General features: G+C 36.6%; 1 protein-coding gene across 3 annotated transcripts in view; it reads right to left on the bottom strand.

Annotated features, from left to right (window-relative positions):
* Nucleotides 1-12,989: 12,989 nt before the first annotated feature.
* Nucleotides 12,990-19,271, bottom strand: part of GBE1 (1,4-alpha-glucan branching enzyme 1) — a 152,091-nt gene continuing 145,809 nt past the window's right edge. For all 3 annotated transcript variants that reach the window (XM_085240893.1, XM_085240902.1, XM_085240912.1), the window contains one exon: nucleotides 12,990-15,047. In XM_085240893.1, the coding sequence (XP_085097019.1) occupies nucleotides 14,991-15,047 (57 nt within the window). In that variant the 3' untranslated portion in view covers nucleotides 12,990-14,990. The remainder of the gene's footprint in view (nucleotides 15,048-19,271) is intronic.

Below are 19,271 nucleotides of genomic sequence, written 5' to 3'. Positions count from 1 at the left end.
AGATCAAGGCACTAGAAAGCTGAATTTCTAGTGTGTTATATGAAGTCATCTCAAATATTTAAGCTCTTTTTTTCATTCAGTTCAGAAATGTTAAGTTTTGTAGTCCATCAAGCCAACTATCTCAGAGTTGCTACAAAAGCTAGAAGACCTCAGAAAGGAAGAGGAAAAAATTAAAACAAAATTAATTCAGGAAGAGGAGATAAATCAAATAGCAAAGTCAAGAGTAAATTATTGTAAGATCTTTTATCAGAAATGAACAAATTTTTCTACTTCAAGAGGACCGTATTAATTTTATTCCTCCGCACCCCATTCCTTGCCCTGACTGTAGTTCTAACAGCATAATATGAAAATAGACTTAAGATTTGAAATATGTTTAACTCATCATAAGCATTGCAGTGCTTCAAAATTTAATTTAAAATTTTATATAAATCAGGAGAACATAAAAGAGTTTGCACTTGGCAGTATTTAAGCAGTAGGAAAAAAAAAAGTAAAATGGAGCCAGGAAGTAAATGGCATGGGCTGGATTTGACAATCACTGACAGCACTGCAGCTGCTTTCGCTGACTTTAAATGAGACTTGGGGATGTTCCCTATGGAGTAATTCTATCTTTTTCAAAAGACAAGATATAGGAGGTCCAGCATGATTTAACACAAGTCAAGAAGAGATTCCTGAATATCTGTACCCCGATTCCATATGAAAGTGAAATCTCCAGTCCTGGTTAAAAAGGAAAATAAAATAAGAAACATATAGCATATATTCAAGTTTATGGCTTTTATCTCATTAGCATCCCTCATTTACTACAAATTAAGCAAAATGCTATAATTGCTTTCTAGATTTGCCAAGGTGAAGCTGTGGGACATGGAACCGCCTACTGGTGGTACATGGTACATAAATCATTTTATAGTGGCTTGTACCACGTGTAGACTTCTTCAATTTTGTTATTTACTGAAACACCATTCTGTGCTACAATTTCCCCCTCTTCCTTTTCCGAACTAATTCCTTGATGAGAGGCCAATTAAAACTTCCTTGGAATAAGGCTGTGTCTTCCTAAAATGTAGCACCTGGTGCAGCCCTTTGGATGAAACAACAGATGCAGAGGCACCACAGGTGCAGGGCCTATAAGTGCAGTACTGGAGGTGGCAGGACAAAATGGGTGCTTTAGTATCCCATGCATTACAAGTGCTAGACCAAGGACATGAGACCCATGTGAATCAAATTGTTGCACCTGGAAGCCAAGCAGATGACTGAGACTGTTAAAGGGCAAAGATCTCTCTATTATTCAGTGACTCATCTGTCCACTTCTCAGACAGGTGCCCACACCCACAGAACAGGAGACACCTTGGACTCAGACAAAGACACAAAGTTAAAAGCATCATCAGGACACATGATCAATAGTAGGTCCTGGATGAGATACTGTACCCCACAGCTATCACCTGCCCTGCGAGTCTATGGATCACTAGGGCAGAGATTCATGACATTTTTCTGTGCAAATCCACATTTGAGTATTTCGTATTCTCATCAGACTGGAGCCTGCATCACATTAACACCAATATCTCTAGCTGAAAAGCCCTTTTCCAAACACATTTCAGATCTGACCCTTGGCAGAACTCATCCATCAGTTCTCTTCTGTTCTTCATTTGTTTCCAAATTAATCTTGTTATTTTAGGTCAAAGGAAGTGTTTCTAGTACTACAAAACATTGTGATTTACTTCAATAACAAGTGATAAAAACTGCTAATATGATCTTTAAACATTTGTACTTTATTGGTGTGCTGAATGAGGCAATAAATTCAATTATTCATCCAGAGAGGAGGCACTGAGCTCTACGTAGACAGAACAAATCCATTTTAGTTTTTGCAGGGTCTTTATGAAAACTGAAGGATGACTTTTCCTGGAGGACTAGAATGAGAATGACAGCTTTAAAACATTTGCTTAACCATCTTAAAGTTTTTCCAAGATAAATATTTTAAGCTCTAATGCAAGTTAAAATGTATTTATAAATAATATTCTTTCTGTGGTATCAACTGACTACATAAACAGGGATTACTGTATAAGCAACGAATATATTTAAAATCAGTATTTCCTAACTATTAAGTTGCAGTCTGTACTCAGCAAGGTCAGAACACGTTACTCTGCTGGAGAAGTCTGTGTCTCATATTCCTTACAGTAACAGTAAGTGTGAATTACTGGACTGCTGTTATTCAGCCAACATACCTCTAAAAATACAATGTCAAAGTATTGAATTCTATGTGAGATTTTCCAGTAAAATTTCTTCTCCAAACTCTTCTATAATGTTGTACTTACTACATGGTACAGCGCTCCAACCATGTACACGAGCTTTGGATTAACAAAGATGTAAATTTTCACCTAGATTACCCAGACATTTAAATGAAATTAAATTTTTGTTTATGCTGACTAATATTGGCCACATAGGTATATTTGGTTTCAGTACAGTGCATAGATATCTACAGTAGTTATATTTGGTCTATTTACACAGAAAGAAAAAAAAAAGGAGTTAATGCTGCATAAGTTGAGGTCTCATACACGGTGCTAGAGAAAACACTATCTGCATAACCCTGTATATACAACTTATGCATATTTGAGTAGAAAGCTTAGTTTTATGTTTAGTGATATGCATCACAACATCCCTGATGTTAACAAAGATCCTACACATCAGTAAAATAGAACTTTGCACCAGTTCAAGCTGCTCCAACTAAAGGCTGAGCAACAGCAGGCAGAAAACTTTTTTGCATGATGCTACACTTGCCCACTCTTCTGCAATGATGCATCTGCACCTGGGACAGAGGGACAGCAGCCTTGTTGTATAGGGACAAGACCACTGTAGGGCTCATCCGAATGCTATGGACATAAGACTCATCCCATATATGGCTTTTACACCTGAGTTCTGGGCTGATGACACTATCTTCCTCTCAAGCACTTAAAATCTGACAGGATATCACAGCACAATAAAGCATATCCACATTTAATCTCCTCAGGTGTCAGGCAGCAGCTCCAGCAAGTCTGAAGGAGAATATCTGTTCCTCCCATGAATCCACAGCAGTTATCCCACACACTGTGTAGGATGACCCCCATCCCTTAGCCCCCTGGTGCCTAGGTGATGTATGCTGCCATGGACTGAGCACGAGGAATACCAAGAATTCTCACTTTTCTGCTCATATCTTTGGGCAGTATGGGCTCCAAGAGAGGTTGTGCATGATAGAAAAGAACAGCTGGGTCCAAAACTCCACTGGGAAGCTGCAAGAAGGGTTGACACGGTAAGTACTGCAGCATAATCATTTACATACCTAAAATGCAGAAATTGGTGTCTCCTTGATACTCTCCCTGATTACTGCATTTTCTAGAGCAGTGATAAAAGAATAGGAGAACATACACAGTATAAAACACTTGAAGAGCACAAAGAGCAGTATTTGGCCCACTTAACCCACAGGTAGGCTCTTCCTCAGCGCAATTAAGTAAGGAAGAACTTAGTAAGAGAACAGCATTGCAAGATCTGGAAGCAATGAATCTTTCTATCAGCAAAGCACCACAAAGTATGTCATGAAATATGAACTCCAAGTGACAGATCCTTGACTATAAAATGGTACATACCACTTCTACTTCCCTATACCTTATGTGAACATTTGTTGTTTCCTTGTGCTACAAACCAATCTCAAATGAGATTTGAGGAATGAGATTAAGTATCAGATATCAGATTTTGAGTTTGCAAATGGAGGATGGAGGAATATGCTGACCTCCACTATGTGCTTCTAAATTTAGAAAAAACTATGTAAGTTCTTAACTTAAAAATCTTCTGGTGCAAAGACAAATTAGGGTCAGTTAGAAAAAAGAAACAGAACTGCGAGACCAAATGACAATTGCCATCCAAATGTCTTATTGGTAATAATTTTGTGTACTGAATATTATATGCACTGCTTCAATTTATAAATCTTCATTTCAGATGAAAAAGTACAAAATAAGGTTTAGCAAATTAAAGATTTTGCTGTTCACTGTGATTTCTGTTATATTAGACGAGAACATTATTTGCCTTAGTGGGCTGAAGAGCAATGACTAAAGGCTGCTGTTATGCCAAAATGGCTGCATTAAGATAAGTGTAGAAATAACTGTAGATTCACATCATCAGTTCTGTGTAAGCATTTTCTGAAATGTTTCTGTGTCTTTGTTTTGCAGTGTTACATAAAGAACAGTGCTTAAACCAAGGAATATGGATTGACAATAGTGAAGTCGGTAGCTTAATAGAAACAATGGTATTGGCTTAAGTTTACATCTGTGTGGCAAATATTTTAGGAACAGAATATCAAAGTGGCTGACACCAAGCTCTTTGCATTGCTACTGCTTATGGTACTCCACATGTAATTTGAAGCCTTTTGGCAGGGACACATAAGAGATGTCTGTGGGAAGTCCTTGCAGGAGGCAGAAACCAGGCATGGGCATATTAGGGTCTCAACAAATCACACATCTGATAGACATTTGGAGTGCTTTTGGAAAATAAACTGCTGTTTAGTTCAATTTCTAAGGAACAAAAAGTGTTTGCCCCAAAACAGCTCTTGGTTAGCACACAGTAACTGGAGTTCCTCAGGGTACTCACTGCAGAATTATTACCTCTCTGATCCAAATCATAGTTATAGACTCAGCCTTACAAACACACACCAAATCATTTGTAGTACAGTTCAGAAAGATAAATATGCTGTCATGTTTTTGTTGTCATTTCTAAGAGGTTCGGGACTTTCTGGATGTACATTTAGAAGGGTGTCATGTACTATTATTACACATCACTTAATTAAGTAGTATCACTTGTGGAAATACTATGCAGCAGTGTGCTGATGGTGCTAATGATGTGACCTACAGATGTAGAAAAGATACAAAGATAGATACGAAATACTGCTGAGTGTTTAAAGAAAAGTCCAACTTTTCAAGTTTCTGTAACAAAGAGACATATCAACAGAACATATAAAAGCAAGAACAGCTTCACTGGAGATATCTATCTGATATATTTGGATACTTACTTCCTCTCTGTAGTTCCTTCTCTGCACAGATCCATCTATCATGTCCATCTCCAAGCAAGCCTGGCCTTTATGCAGGATTATCATTTAAATACCTACTACTGCCTCCTTGCATTTTCTGCCAGCACAGATCCTGTGAAAAGATGAGCACTTGATTGATCTTAGTAAGAACCATCTGTGTGATGTGCTTTAGGTTGTGTACCCTTATTTGCATTGGCCCTTCTGTTGTCTGAGTTTCTGCCACTGCACTTGCAATTCCCTGAGCATAAGAAGCATCTGTGTACTGATATGGATACAACAGAACTTCCTTGGATATAAGATGGTTTCTTCCTTGGATGGTAAGAGGGTTTATATGATTATCTCAATCGACTAGGCATGAAACTAACCTTAGAAGATGATGTGTCTTCACAGACCTTTCACACCTTCGTGCTTGATTTGCTTCCCCAGTATCCTACTACAAAAAGCTGCACCTAGTGACCTGTGGTGTGAGATTCTCTCATCCTGAGCAAGTCATCTACCACATCTGCTTTTCAGAGGTGTACAGGACACAAAAAGGAGTCAGACTCCCCTAAATATATGCAAGAACATGCTTACACCTATAATTTTTGTTCACAGGGAACATTCCCTACCAGCAACACGCAAGCGTTACTCAGCAGATGACACATAGAAGTTTAAGAAGTTGAAGAAATGGTTCATTTGCACATCTCTTATTGAAGGTTACGTCTGTGCTGTTATAACAATCATTGTGAGCACAATAGCATAAACACTGCTGTGAAGCTTTTCAGCTCAGGCAGACCTGAAAGGGGATCACCAAACTAGAGAGACAGAATTCATAGGACCTGGGGAAGTTAAGAGTTAGGAGCTGGGCCCCTCATGACCTTTACAGATAGGGTGAAATAGGGGCCAGTGCATTTATCTCTGCTGTAATCCTCTCTGACTTTGAGCACCAGAGAGATTTGGCTTTAGCAGAACTTTCAATGGGTCAAAAGCCTTGCAAGTACTTCTACCAACATAGCTTTGCTAGGCAGTGGGGACAGGACATAAGTGCTGCTCAGCACTCAGCTAAAAGCTTCCAGGACTAAGCCAGGAAAAGTCCTGCAGGGAATGGCGTCAGGACTCTGTAAGGGTCACAAGGCACTAGGCTCCTGCCCACGTCAGCCAAAATAAACAGGAAGGACCACAAGCTCTAGTCTGAAAAAAAATCAAATCCAAACAAGACAGGTTGAAAGCTGTATCTAGCATTAAAGTATGTCTTGGCTTTGACACCCATCAAGGCTGTTAATACAAAAGGTCAGTGTATTTAATTATTCACAGGAATGAATACCTATGAGTTACCTCCAACAAAACATCAGCAACTATCTTTCATGTTTAAATATCCTTGTACAGTGTTTTACATGATGTGTTGTGTATCACCACTCAAGTTTAAATTGGGCTACTACAATCAGCCTGTGTAAAACACTGCAGGACAAGAACTTCCTGAAGAGAGTTTCTGTAACAGTACCAGATGTATAACTCAGGGATATTTGCTCCTGTCATGTTTCATACAATAACATGACAATTTTTGAAAAAAAAGTAACCCTGTTTCTGTAGTGATGAAAGATCAGGACTCTCCTCCACTCTACCAGTACTTCAATAGTGAACTGCTTAATTTGATATGAGAATAGCTTTCCTTCCTTAATTTCTAGTTGTATGTTAATACAGCTTTATATTTCTTTTAAAATGTGTGCTCAGTGATAACATTTCTAGTGATGCACTAACCACTGATATGTTGTGCCAATTCCATCCATAAGAAGAGTGAGAATTAAAAAAAAAAAAAAAGGAAAAACCTAATAATGGACTAAGTGAATACAATTTCTTCATTATCACTCCCAACCAGGTATCCCTATCTGAGTAGCTCGGGCTCAATTTGCTTAAAAATACTTAATTATACTACTAAATGATTCCTTGGGGTCATTGCTATGAAGGACACACAGTTACTGTGCTAATCCGTGCATTATACACTGCATTACACTAGTCCAGTAAGTCTGAGGAACAAGGACAGGTTTCTCTAAGTTATTGAAAATTGGAAGGAAGCTAGTTCTGTTTCACAGCAGTTTGTTACACAGGACAACTAGAGAAAAAAAAAAAAAAAAACCACATATATTGGATACTACATTGTCACCCCCCCTTGCAAGCAGCAAGATGACTGAGACACCTATAGCAAGAAGCCCATTTTAAACCTTTAGTTATGTAAAATAACAGGTAGCCCCCAACTCTTAAAACAAACAAACAAACAAAAAAAAACACTCAACAACCACCCAACTGCCTGAAAAATTAACTAACATTAAGTGTTTCTGTATTCCACATCCTGTGTAAAAGTGTCGTGTTTTGTTCATTATAGTAGTATTCAACCAAACAAGAAAACACCACAGTGAAAGCAACAGCCAGTACATGACAGGAACTCTCTACAAGAATATTGATTAGAATTTCAGGCACTCAACAGAACAGGCTCCCACTTGAGTTAATTTTCCAAAGTATAGTCGTTTGATATAATATTTGTGTTTAACAGAGAATATACTTTTACAAAGTATAATTTACATTAAAAAAAACTTTTTTTTTTTTAAGCAGAAAAGTTTCTCTATACTTTTTTTTAAAAAAAAAAAAAAAAAAAAAACCTCTTCTACAGAAATAGTCTGCAAGTCGAAACTTACACAAAGAACTGGTCCAATAATTTTTACCATGAAATAGTCTGGATACATCAGTTTTGTCTTGTCATTCACAAAGATGTTACTTTAACAGCAGGATAACTAAAGTACCCCAGTTATCTTGCGCTACAACTCAAGTTAACACAGGACACACTGAATGCTTTTTGAAAGGCAGATAAGGTTGAGTTTTAACCCCTCCATTTTCCTTCAATGAATTTCAAGTGACTTCACCTAATTTCACGTTGCCAGCCAGCTTAACAGGCAAAGCAAAAGCTGTATGCACAAGCAAAATGGAAAAAGCAATTTATTCATGACTTGACATCAGGAAGACATCCAGCCACTTCCTGGCTTGCCTTTGGACATCTTTGTGTCGGCCTTCCTGGCCATCCTCCCACTTGCGGGGGTGGATAAAGGCAGGGAAGAAAACAAAGGTTTGACATTGTGCAAGCACTGCTCTGTAGTAGCCAAAGCATTGATATGTTATAAACACTATTTTAGCCTCAAATCCAAAACACAGTACTATATGGCTGCTATGAAGAAAGTGAACATCATCCCAGCCATATCCAGTACAGTAAGGCAGCTAGCTTCACATGCCCAATTCCTTCTCAACCGTAAAAAGAGTAGAAAATATACCAAAGCCATTTCCTTCACTACAAAACACTTAAGCAGACTACTGGGAAGTGGAACAATACAAAACTACTGTGGAGAAAACAGTATAACATCATAGCATTTGCCATTTAGTTTCTTCAGTGTTTACAGACATAACTATTTATCTGAAATGCACTCTATTTTCTTTCATAAACATCATACTTATCCTGAACAAAGACTGAATTAAACCAATTAAATTTATATCATCTTATTGACTATGCTCACTCTATACATTTAAACTGTGTTTTGTGAGGCATAGTCAGAAAAAGACAGGTAAGCTTAGAGGGAGTTCCCTGAGTTTTTAACAACACTGAGAATCACCTTGGAGTCAAATGGCATGAGCAATTAGTGCTGCATCAATTTTAATACTCTCTAATACTCCAGGAAATGATTGTCTTTCGAAGACAGATTTCAGAAAAAGTTCAATTAAAATTGGACAAATTCCAGGGTTCAGAATAGCTTTATAAAAATGCAGAATATTACCTAAGCTGAGACCTATTATTTCAATGCCTGTAAGTTCTAACATTTTCTCTTAACTCATTTTAAGCTTTAATTTACCACGAACATCCATGAGTTATTTATATTTACAGGGTACATATTGTACTCACAGGCATGAAAAACATAATTTGTCTCATCTAATGAGTCATAATTAACTTTTGTTTTTACCTTTCCAAAAGCAGAATATTTTTAATATATTCAGCTGGAGTTATTTTTATGCCAAGATTTATATAGTTCTTTTTAATAAAAGCAATCATATGTCAGACTCTCATTATTACTGCTACTTGTTTTCAGATAAAGCAGAAATGAAAGAGCCCACATAAAGGAAATACTGCATGAAGGGAAAAGTATTTCTCTAAACCAAGTAAATAAGACGAAGAGTTCTAAATTTTTAAGTTTTCATTAAATGTTTATGAAACTTTTGGAAAGGTGCAGTTTCTTCCATCAAGAACTTTAGTAATGCTCTAAGTAATCTGGAAACTCAAAGAATTAAATTTTTTTCTCCATAATAAGAGACAGCTCCCCACTACAGCAAATAACCCCACTCCCCCTTTCAAAAAACTTGCAGCATATACTATGAGGTCTGAAAACATACATACATAAAGATAGCCTTGGCAGAAAACTTTCTGTTAACCAATACAAAGGTGCCACTTCAAGACTGACTTTATAAAATTGAGATCCTACTTAAGGGACTATGAGAATAGGCAATGGCAGATATAGATATTTTAAGCCAGTTTTAGATCACCTAAGAAAGGCAGAGACTACAATCCAATAATAAAGAAGGAATCACTTACCCCTTTCCAAGGATCAGGGCTCAACCAAATACATCAAAGAAATCAATCTTGGAGTAGAGATGCTTCCCTTGCACCTGCCAGCCCTTAAATGAGGTTAGAGAAGGATAGACCCAGTGTTCTCCCCTGCTTGTTGCTCAGGGGAATTGCTTCCACCTATGCTCCCAGTGCTGGCTGTGTCCCAGGTGCTCAATCACTGGTTCTTTATGTGACCTAACATAAAGTTCCCATACACGGACTAAGTAAGAAAATATGGAAAACTGATTTGGCTTTTTAGCAGTTGACCTAGAACGGCAAGAGTTAGGAAACATTAGTCAGTGAAGAAACACTATATTTTTAAATTAATGAAAATCAAATTATGGAGGAGGACAATCACAGACCTCTATGTGTCTGGAACAGAATTGCTACATTTTATTAGCTTAAAGGAAAGGTTTCTGTTCATTCAGATAACTCTCCCTTTTCACTATTTAATTAATAAAGCTATTTCTGCACATGAGAATCAAGACTTTTAAATAAATAGGAACTTTATTTGTTTATCCACTGATGTGCAGTTGAAAAGAACCTGGAGTCGTGAAAAAAAATGAGGCAACTACAACTTATTCAGCTGCTTAAATCATCTTCATTTGAAAGCAGAATTGTGATTGACAGTGATACAGAAAGTATCACCTTCCATTACGTTCAAGTACCACACAACAATTTACCTACTGTTTTCTTACTGTTCATATAGTTGGTCTCCCATTTTCAGAGGATTAGCTATAACACATTCCTGTCTTTCAGAAACCTTGGTTAACAAACTCTTTACTAAATTGAATATAATGTGCAAGACAAATTTCATAGGAGAAAAACAAACAGAAAGGTCAAATGGATTTTCCATTATAGTCTGTTTTTCAGAAATACCGATCTAGTTGATATAACTACTCCGTTCCTTATCTTCAAAATAAACTTCAGGACAACTCCCTTGAGTTTGTCAAAGGAGGAGGAAAAATAAATCTAAAAAAGAAAAAGGAAATTAAAAGTTACTGCTCTGTGAATATACCAGCCAAGTGGACACCTTCCTGTCGTTGTAAGAATCACCTGAGTTAAAGAAGACCTTTATTTACTAAAAGAACCAGTTAGCACAAAGGCTACAAGACAGAGGTAGGGTCCTTAAGCATCAGCCTGCATCTTTAACTGACAAAAAACTTCTTGAGTTCTCATTAACTGCTAGAGAGACCATAGTTGAAACTTCTGAAGCCAAAACTACCAAGACGCACCAGCATTCTTCCAGATCATAGGGAAGTAGAAAGGCTCTCTTTAAAGGAATACAGATTCTTATCAGTCTTCCACCCTATGCGAGGTTATCTTTAAAGGTAGTTCCTCCGCAATGCCTAAATCTCTGTGGAAAGCTATTTGCCCTCAAATGAATGACCGTAGACACTTAATTTATTTCTGTGATAGAGATAAGCTAACAAATTTGACAGAAGAGTCCTGATTAGAGCTGTACTCTCGAGGGAAAATTTCTAGCGTATTAAAATAGGCAGGAGAACATCCACTAGGAGAATCATAAAGGCTGGAAAAGACCTCTAAAATAATCCAGTCCAATCATCAGCCCATCAACACCATGCCCACTGACCCATGACCTTCAGCGCCACATCTACATGGTTCTTGAACACCTCCAGGAATGGTGACTTCACCACCTTCCTGGCAGCCTATTCCAGTGCACAATCACTCTTTCTGAGAAGAAATTTTTTATAATATCTAACCAGAACTCCCCTGGTGCAACTTAATGCCATTCCCATTAATCCTATCGCTGTTTCCTGGGAGAAGAGGCCAACCTTCACCTCGACACAACTTCCTTTCAGGTCATTTGAGAGAGCAATAAAGTCTCCTGAATCTTCTCCAGATTAAAGAATCCCAGTTTCCTCAGCCACTCCTTCTAAAACTTGTGCTCCAGACCCCTCACAAGCTTCACTGCCCTTCTCTGAACATGTTCCAGGGCCTCAAAGTCTTTCTTGTAGTGAGGGGCCCAAAACTGAACACAGTACTCAAGGAGTAGCCTCGCCAGGGCTGAGTACAGGGGGACGATCACTTCCCTGCTCCTGATGGCTATACTATTTCTCATACAAGCCAGGATGCCATTAGCCTTCTTGGACCCATGGGCACACTGCTGGCTCATGTTTAGCTGAACATTGAGCAACATCCCCAGATACTTTTCTTCTGCGCAGCTTTCCAGCCACTCTGCCCCAAGCCTGCAGTGTTGCCTGGGGTTACTGCAACCAAATGCAACCGAAGTGCAGGACTTGGTCTTGTTGAACTTCGTCTCACTGGCCTCAGCCCAGCTACCCAGCCTGTCCAGATCCTTCTGTACAGACTTTTGACACTCAAGCAAATCAACACTTCACTTCTTCGTGTCAACTGCAAACCTACTGAAGGTATGCTCAATCCTCTCATCCAGATAATCAGTAAAGATATTAAAGAGGACCAGCAACAGAAGAGATCCCTGAGGAATATCACTCATGACTGGTTGCCAGCTGGATTTTACTCCATTAACCACAATTTCCTGAGCTCAGCTATTCAGCTTGTTGTTTAATCAGCGGACACGTGGAAGTCATGGGCTGCCAGTTTCTCCATGAGAATACTGTGGGAGACAGAGTCAAAGGTTTTACTAAAATCTAGGTAGATTATATACTCCTCCAAGAGGCGGGTCACCTGGTCATGGAAGAATATCAGGCTGGTCAAGCAACATGTGTTTCATTAACCCATGATCACCTGGTTGTCTTGCACATGGCATTCACACACTCATGAATTTTTGCTCCATTACCTTTCCCAATTCTGACAGACCTGGAGTTCCTCCCTCCAACTCTTCTTGTAGATGAGTATTACATTAGCAAGTTTACAGTCATCTGAGACCTCCCTGGTTGACCAGGACAGCAGATCAATGATGGAAATCAAGTTAGTAACCATTTCTGCTAGCTCCCTCAGTATTCTTGGGTGGATCTTGTTCCACGGACTTATAACAGTCCAAGTGAAGTCATGTCACTAGCTGGTTCCTCCTGAATTGTGGGGAGGTTTATTCTGCTCCTCATTCCTTTCTCATATCTTGGGGGGCTGAATGCACACAAGGACTCCAAAAATTTCCTAATTATTATGCTTCTCACATTTACATGCTTGCAAATCTTGTAGTTTGCTTTTATTAGTCTATTACTGCAGAAGAGTGATATATGTATGTCAAACAATCCACCATTCTCCCTAGATTGTTTCAGACCAAGACAAGTTACTGATTCCAAGACAGTATTTGATATTGGTCTATCCAGTGTTAAGAGTATCACACAATCTTTTCACAGTACAAGCAATGAAACCATATATGCATTTGTTTTATTCTCCTCAGTTTATTTGCACGTAATGTTACAGTTTTTTCCTTCATGTCACACATTTATTCCTTCTCTTGCAAAAAGTTTTGACAAGGGGACTTGCCTTCCATTACTTTTGGAAACCTGCAGCTGGTGTCAATAAAAACAATAAAGCAAAACCCCACCTACTGAACACCTACTAAATAAAATAATGTAAATATAGCATACATATTAGAAGTTCCTTATTATTTCAATACAAGGAAAGCAATTTGGAAAAAAAAATATATAATCAGTTCCAGTTGCTAAAATAGTTCAGTGTATTCTCTTTCAAAGACTTTATTTCAAAGTTTCAGTATAGAAATGTTTTTATTAGCTCACTACCAAGCAGTGATCAAACTGGTATAGTAGAAAATGAAGCATGATAGTAGACAATATTGTAGTACTCCACCACAATACAGAATTCTCTGTCACAACGAATACAGCAGACTAGGGATGTTCATAAAATCCCTTCATTGTAAACACTACCAAAAGACTGTTTTCCATCATGCTGCAAAATTCCATTATGTACCTTATTTAGCTTAAGCTTTAAGCTATATAGAAGTACAGTAAGCATTTCAAGAACGGTGTATAGACTTTCAGTGCTGGCACAATTTTTCAGTAATTTACACAATGGTTTATGAAGGAAGCTGGGTAAAAAACAAGAAACAAAGAAAAAAGAACGTTTTGAAATGGTTACAGGCATCTTCCTTTTTGGCTAATTTAAAGTCACAAAATTCAGACGTATAAAAGAGACATTCAATTCATACCCCATTCTAATATGCCTCTGAACAAGTGGAACACAATAAAGTCCATTTCATTAATTTGGTATTAATTTTTCATAGTATTCCTCAATACATTTTCAAATATAAAGAATCTTATTCCTTACAAAAAGAAAAGTTCTACTTATTAAAGAATTCTCTTGAATAATGTTAGCAGCATTCCAATAATTAACTATCTTGATTTTATTGAAAAAAAAAAACAAAAAAACAAAAAACAAAAAACCTTTATTACTGTATTTTGAGACAGCTTTTTCTCAAAACATAAACATTTTAGAAGTTACAAAAGTGCAAGAAGAAGCTCATATTCAAGCTGAAAGGCAGCTCCTGGAAATGGTGAAATCACTATTACAAAGTCCTAATATCACTGAAATTAAAGCATTAAGATGAATTATGTATTTAGAACATTCTCCACTGTAACATTCTTCTTAGTGAAGACCTTAGCAGTGTAAATAAAACAGATAAGTATCTTTTTTTTTTTTTTTCAGCTGTAGCAAGTAAAGTGCACAGACTGAGTGATTTGATGGAGAGCAAGTAAGCAACTCAGTGGCATCAGCACATCGGCAGTGAGTTGTGTGCCCACTTGGATGTTAAGCACTTTTTAGCAATTTTAATCAAATTAAAAAAAGGCGGAGTACAACACTCTTAAGGATCTTCTCATTAATTTGGGTAAATATCTTAAATTGCATGTTAGAACTCATTGCAGAAGAGAAGCCTCCAATTAGTTCCCACAAATCCTTAAGGCTGCCTTTCAGCCAAAAACTTCTGTTTCATTTAAGCAAATCATTATTAATAAGCAGCATTTACATATAATGAGCATTTTCATTCACTTTTTGAAAAAGAAGATTTCAAGAAACTACAAACATTGGAGCAGGATCATTTTTGGTAAGAATGTTATTCCTCATAAAATTCTGTAAACAACATTTTAATTGAGAATACCTGCTGTTTTGAAGTATTGTTAGTGAAAATTTTTATTACCAAAATGATAACATTCTTCTTTCTCTTCCTTAACATTTCTTCAAAATAGGTTCTAACAAGCACAGACCTCTGCATTTGCATGTGAATATTAATCTTGCGTTTTAAAAACGTTAATATTACTAGATTCAGCCTCAGAAAGATTCAATAGAGCTAGTTTTGTTACACTTAGTAGTACAGTGTAGCAGCACTTCTATCACTTGCTCCTTCAGTGATATGTACAGAGATCTTCAATGTGGGACATCCGTATTCTGAAGCACAATAGCCACTCTGCTTGGAATGTACACCTAGTAAAAAGATGATAAAAACAAGAAAAAATCCATGAACGTCATAGGATTCATTTTCTAAAAAAAAAAAAAAAAAAAAAAAAAAACCAAAAAAACAGTATATGAAACAACATACGTAATACTTAGCTATTCAATATTTCTCATTTTTGTGATCTTGTAGGTTATTCTAATTGTATTTTAAATGTGACTGGCTGCTTAGTTCCAGTACTTGAGATATACAAGATAATATAAAAGTTTAAAAGACATCTTAATTGCAATCTCTTCTCTTTTCTCTTTTTATAAATATTGCTTTGAAAGATTTAAAATGGCTACCAGTAGAGGGCCTCATATGACTTCCAAAGTCCAATTTATAATACTTGAGGACATGTAGGTCAATAGACTACATAATGATAAATGAGAAAGTTTTACAACAGTGTTTGAACACTCCTCTGCTGTGAAGTAAAGTGGCCTCAAGGCATACGATATCATTTCATACAGGTAAGTAACAGCATCATGACACAGCATTGCATTCTTCTCCATCTTGGCATCTATGGAATTTCAGTGCCAGTTGCTAAAAATCACTCTAAAAACTAGATATAGATTCATATTAACCATTACACTGTTGCATTTTGCTTTACCCTTTTTTATCTGATTACCATGAGAAAGATATGCATGTAATCAAAAGACTTCTCATAGATCACAAAAGAGCTTGTGGCAATATATTTTACATGACATTCCTTCTAAGCAAAGTAGAATCACAATCTGAAAACGAGACTGATATGCACTACCTACCAATTACCTTGATATATGGTACTCCATCAATTGTCAAGTACATGAATGTGTTTGCTGAACAAGTCAATAAAAATGCAATTATAAAAGGTAACACAAGATTGAAGATTATCGGCTTCATTCTGACAACATCCTCCTTTAGACTACTCTCCATCCCTGTGGAATATCTAATATCCCACAATTTCAACTATGTTATCTGCAAACTAGAGCTTGATGGCATGAAAGGCTTTCATAGTTTTCAAAACAGAATGAAGGAACAGAGCAAAGAGCTTTAAGAAAAAGAGAAAAAAGAAAAGAACAGCTGATCTTCATTGAATCAGACAGAGCCATATCCAATGCTTCTTGAAAGGCAGTGAACATAATGATTTCCCCTAAGGTTTCAGTGATAAATAGCTCCACTGTTCAGGGGAGGAAATACTTAATGAACTAGCTCAGAATGTATAGATAATGCCAAGATTTTTAAATTGTGTATTGAGAAATTCAGCACTCTGAGTTGATATGATGAAAATGGAAAGGAGCTAAAGGGAATAATTTTTCTAAGAAAATAGAAGTTTCATAAGAAGTTACTTTGGTTAAGACAACAAAGACTGACATTAATAGAGGATGTATCAATTCTGTTATAGCCAGGTCAATAATATATCAGATCTTGGGAGAAATGTATTATCTCAGTTTCTATAAAGTCAACTTGCACCAACTGAGAATCTAAGAGCATTGTGGAAGCACTCCACCAGTACAGTGTCAATCAAAATTTTAGAACTGGTTTTAGGTACAATTTTGGAATTTGAGTAATATATTATATTTAGATTGATAAGAATTTCCTGCTTGTTTTTCTGCTTGTCAGGAAGAGATTCAATTGCAAGCTTATTACTTTAGTCACACATTTCTTTTTCCTACCTTGGAAAATTAAACATAGTTTCTAGTGTTTATTGACTTGGTGGTCTTTTTACTAAAACAGAAAAATCAGCTATGACATTGCTTCGTAATCTGATCAACTTATGTCATTTATCAGTGTAACCGCCTCTAAGGCCTACATAAAACTACAAGAAATAACAAAACCACAAGGGCATGAGCAAGGAATACTCTCAATTGTACGTTAAATATTCATTCCACTGGTAGGAATACAATTTTTAAAAAATAGCAATATTACACAAGCATTAGATAATTCCTGTTACTTTGTTTAAAAAGAATTCAGAACATCTGGGTGAAGGAAATGTTAAAAAAAATGTGACCAAAGACGTTGGAAAATTGTCCATCTTTCACGAGGTGAAATCAGGAAGATTATTTACCCAGAATCCAGCAAAACTTTCAGCCTTCCCAGTCCAGATTTCTAACTTTTTACTCTTCCCACTTCTGGCACTCAAACTCCAAAGCTGGGGAAGCCTCTTCTTTTCTTTCATCACGTTTAACTACCACTTGTGTAAAAACACATCCCCACACATTTCAGTTTATTTTCTCTATTCTCTTCCTGATTTCCTCCTAGTCATACACACTCCTCCTCTGTCCAGACTAAGAGCCATCATACTTGTAATTACTGAACTCCTTTGGCAGCCTGGCAGTAGTGGTGTACTGGTTAGATCACACACTACCTGTGTTTTGAAGAAAAAACAAACCAACCAACCAAACCAAACCAAAAGAACAGAAGCCAAATTTTTAAAGTGGCCTTTAAAAATTCTGAAATTACATCTCATCTGTTGCAACTAGTAAATCGAGAAATAACAAGAGGAACAAACAGTAGGCATTCAATCTTCTCCAAGCAATTTTTACTTATACTGAAAACACATGAACAGCATAAAGCTGTACTACAGAAAGATATGCCCTCTCAGAGTTAACTAAATTTATTATACTAAACCCCCAACATCAAGAGATAAAATTTAAGGTGGCTTTAATTGAAGCTTTCACACCTACCTCCAGGTGGATCACAGCATCCTGCCTAATTAGTAGCTTATAAAAGTTCTTGAACCTTAAATAATTCTACAAAGTCAGGATGTAAATTAAAAAAAAAAAAAAAACAACAACAAAAAACCACATAAGAACTATGGTAGAAATAGTGATTTATGTGAATTAAAAAAAAAAAAAAAAATCAGTGCTTTGGAAAAGCTGACAAGAAACTTAAATTATCTAGATTATTAGTCTCTTAATAACTTAATACAACCCTGCTCCCTCTTGAATTTGTAATTTATATAAGTCAAGAATATTTAATAGGAGATAGCATTTTGCATATTTTCTGCCGTTGCTAGAATTTGCCATCACATGGTACAGTTAAAAAATAAAAATTAAAAAAAAAGAAAGAAATCCATTACTGCCAGGATAAATTGAAATGCAAGCATCTGATTGTATTTAAGTCCAGATACATTTTAACATATAAAGAATAGATGAATCCTAGCTAAAAGCAAATAAAAGCATGCCTTAATTAGTGACAATACATACATGTTAATTTCTCTATCCAATTTAGATTAAGAACTATTTGCTTATTGTGTTTTAATCCATTGTTCTAATCATATCAAAACACATACATATAGTACTCAATATTGTAGAAAAATAAATTTGCAATAGCATATAATAAAAGGCCATCATCCCCAGACACATGCATCCATGCTTCTCCTGTACTACTCAGTTCTATCTTCTTTAAATACTGAAAAAAATGGCAACCATGGTTCTTTATGTATTTCCTAGGTAAGCCATTATGTGTATTTTTGGTTTTGTTCTTTTTTTTTTTTTAAGACAGTGCAATTCATATTAAAGTATTTTAACAACTACTCCAACACACTGAAATACATTAATGAAGATGAGTTCTGGCATTTTATGGTATGTGTCTGTGACAAACCCCAATCAATTCAGTCTGATATCCAGCATAACCACCAGTTCTTATCAGGTCTCCTACTCAGCATACTGGTTTTCTAATCTTTATTAGTACATGGGAGTGTTCTCCTGATTTCTTCCTCGTTGATTTTTCTATTGGCTAAATCCTCAGATTTATTAAGATGCATCTGGATTGGACCTCTACCATTCAATTTATCAAAGATTGACCCTAATTCATCTACAAATCTGCTGGGGATGTGCTTTGTTACTGCTAAAGACTCCATCAAACAGCATCAGCCCTGGCAGTAATTGCTACAGCAGTCTTCTTCATATCAGTCAATACCTGAACACTGAACCTTCGACTACTAAAAGTGCAGCAGCCCAACCAGATTTTAATGTGTGTAACAATCTTCCCATCCAGCTTGTACTTCCACTTGTAGGAGACAAAGCTTAAACATCACAACATTGACTGTAGTAGCCTCATGCATGTAGTCAGATATTTCACCAGAGAAAGCAACCAGGTTATCAGGTATTTACTAAATCTAAGCTGTCTTTCTGATCAACTCATATCTATCCCCTTCCAAGAGGATATAGTCCATGATCTCCCAAGAGACTGAGCAGGTAAGGCTCACTGTCCTCGAGATCCCTCAGGTTTCT

The sequence above is a fragment of the Meleagris gallopavo genome, chromosome 1, assembly GCF_905368555.1.
Source record: "Meleagris gallopavo chromosome 1, MGAL_WU_HG_1.1, whole genome shotgun sequence".
NCBI lineage: Eukaryota > Metazoa > Chordata > Aves > Galliformes > Phasianidae > Meleagris > Meleagris gallopavo.
The sequence above is the reverse complement of the archived record's forward strand: the minus strand, read 5'-3'. Positions and strand labels throughout refer to the sequence as shown.